General features: G+C 43.3%; 1 protein-coding gene across 2 annotated transcripts; it reads right to left on the bottom strand.

Annotated features, from left to right (window-relative positions):
- Window positions 1-619: 619 nt before the first annotated feature.
- On the bottom strand, window positions 620-1,984 carry LOC147461841 (heavy metal-associated isoprenylated plant protein 20-like). Of its 2 annotated transcripts, XM_086501929.1 has the most exons (4): window positions 1,860-1,982; window positions 1,671-1,709; window positions 1,515-1,590; window positions 620-1,167 (listed from the first exon to the last, which is right to left on the bottom strand). In XM_086501929.1, the coding sequence occupies exons 1-4, from the start codon at window positions 1,980-1,982 to the stop codon at window positions 842-844; spliced, it is 564 nt and encodes a 187-aa protein (XP_086358055.1). In that variant the 3' UTR covers window positions 620-841. The 2 variants fall into 2 exon arrangements, with proteins under 2 accessions (XP_086358055.1, XP_086358062.1); XM_086501936.1 differs by lacking the exon at window positions 1,671-1,709 and having other exon boundaries at window positions 1,860-1,984.
- Between the last annotated feature and the right edge of the window lie 353 nt (window positions 1,985-2,337).

The raw sequence follows: 2,337 nt of genomic DNA, 5'->3' as shown, positions 1-2,337 counted from the left end.
TGCTGAATGGCTATTTTCAGTTCATTCTTTTAATGTGTGCTTAGTTAATCAGCTCAATACTTAGTTCATTTGCATTTGCACTTGTGCATTTTGGCCTACATAAGGTTGAAGTAAACTCTAGGGAGCAATTATATAAACTTTTTGGCCTACAGAAGGGCCAGCTAAAACTTGGAAGCAACTATGGACCATTGGATAAGCATGTTGACTGGTGCTACATGGCAAGTCAATGACATCCTTATTTCTAAGCATTGTCTTTTCCAAGTGTAGGCCCATGTGAGTTATAGTGACATTTGTTTTCCCTATAGCTCCTCTGCCCTACAGAGGGGTGATTTACATAAGAGAAATTTCAGAGGCAAATTGAAGGTCTTTACACTAACTTTCTCCAAAATTTTGTAGGTTCACCCTCAAATTCGAGATTTAGAGGCAAATATAAAAATTTATGGGTGTGATACCCTGGTTCCAAGCACTGAGTAGGCTCGGAAGGTGTCACTATACATCAGCTTTATGGGCAGGAATTGGTGTATTAAATGGAATACATACAATTGACTCTTAGCAAGCATTGGAGTGGAATAATGCTTGGTTACTACGCATTGGAATCAGTACATTAAGATCAGAGCACTAAGCAAGCAAAAAGATCCTTTTACAAAAAGTGTACATGGTTTACAAGATAACAATGTTTTGAGGGTTATCATTACAACCTAAGTAGACTTCACTGGTAAAACTCCATCGGCAAGTGCAAGTACATGATGCTCTCCTTGCAGATTGGAAGGGCACTTGAACCAAAAAAGAACTAAACTAGCAGGGATTATAAGAACCTAAAACCTGACTAACACATAAATTTTCACATAACTCGACAAGAGTTGGCATTCTCGTCGCTAAAGATGTGAGAGTTAACTTCCGTTGCCTCATCTCCATCCGCATCTGACGACAGCAATTTGCCCTTTGGACCATTCTTGCTCTTGTTACCAACTTTGCCAAAATTGAAGTTGCTGTTGAATGATGAGAGGTCATCTAGATGGTCACTGTCCGGGATGTAGTGACCCTTGCCCCCTTGAAGATCCACCTTCTTCCCTATCTTTTGAAGACATTTCACCAGTACTTTCGGATCGACGGAGCCCACCACAGTCACCTTCTCGTTCTTCATATCTACATCGATGGTCTCGACACCTGTGGCAAAACCGCAATTTTTGCATTGAAGCTTGCTTGACATTAGAGACAACCAAGACTCCTATATGTAAACAAGTGCCACGCACACGCACACGCACACACATGCAGGCAAGAACAACAAGACTCCTATATGTAAACAAGCACACACACACACACACACACATGCACATGCACATGTAGGCAAGAACAACAATGGCACCACCACACATAGACTTAAGTCGCTTGTTCTCTCTTTCGCGCGTTACACACACACACACACACACACACACACACACACCAGTTTCTATGCTACACTTTATGAGCACTAGCCAACTAGATGAAGAGCACATGAGTGAAGGCAACAATACCTTGTATTCCATTGAGGGCTTTCTTCACCCGCTTCCTACAAGCATCGCAGTCTATGGAGACCTTGAAAGTGAAGCTCTGCACAAAGCCACGCAAATCAGTGAGAAACGAACGTGAGAGAGAGAGAGAGAGAGAGAGAGAGAGAGAGAGAGAGAGACCTGGGTCATGGTTGGAGAACAGGCAGACAAGGAGTAACCCTGAAGGGCAAATTGAGTGTATGTGAGAGAGAGAGAGAGAGAAAGAGAGGGAGTCTAGAACGAGAGTACAGTGTAGGAAAGGCTAAGGCGCTAAACTTGTCGCACTCACAACTTACAAAGCCAGACTAGCCAGTTTCGCACAATTTGTACCTTTCTCTCTCTGCTCTGCTGCTCTGTGTGCGCGTCTGCCTTGCCTTCTGAGCCTCGTTGCACTCCCCGCCCTTTTTTTCCAACGTTAAACCCTTTCAATTCCTCTTCTCCCACACTTGTCATTTCAAAATTTATCCCATCACACTGAGAAAAGAAAGATCTCCCTTGGCTTCTTCATTTTGCACTCATTACTTACTTGATCCCCATTAATTCCCCAATATTCCCTTCTATACATGTAATATACGGATGCCCAGATTTCCTAGGATAATATAATCAGGGTAAAGGAGCCAGTAGCGAGACGGGCCCGGATGACAAGACACGCTACCCCCCATAAGCACACAAACGTGCACGAGTTGTTGGTCGATGGGAGCTGACGTGCTACTCATTGATTCGTCAAATTGAGGGTTGAATCGTGGAGCATCTCTGTCTTTTTTTTTAATGACATTGCATCTCCAATGCTTAAGCGTCCACAATTTGC

The sequence above is a fragment of the Adiantum capillus-veneris genome, chromosome 3 (assembly GCF_014529385.1).
Source record: "Adiantum capillus-veneris isolate H3 chromosome 3, ASM1452938v2, whole genome shotgun sequence".
NCBI lineage: Eukaryota > Viridiplantae > Streptophyta > Polypodiopsida > Polypodiales > Pteridaceae > Adiantum > Adiantum capillus-veneris.
Note: the sequence above shows the minus strand (reverse complement) of the source record. Positions and strands in the feature narration are given on the sequence as shown.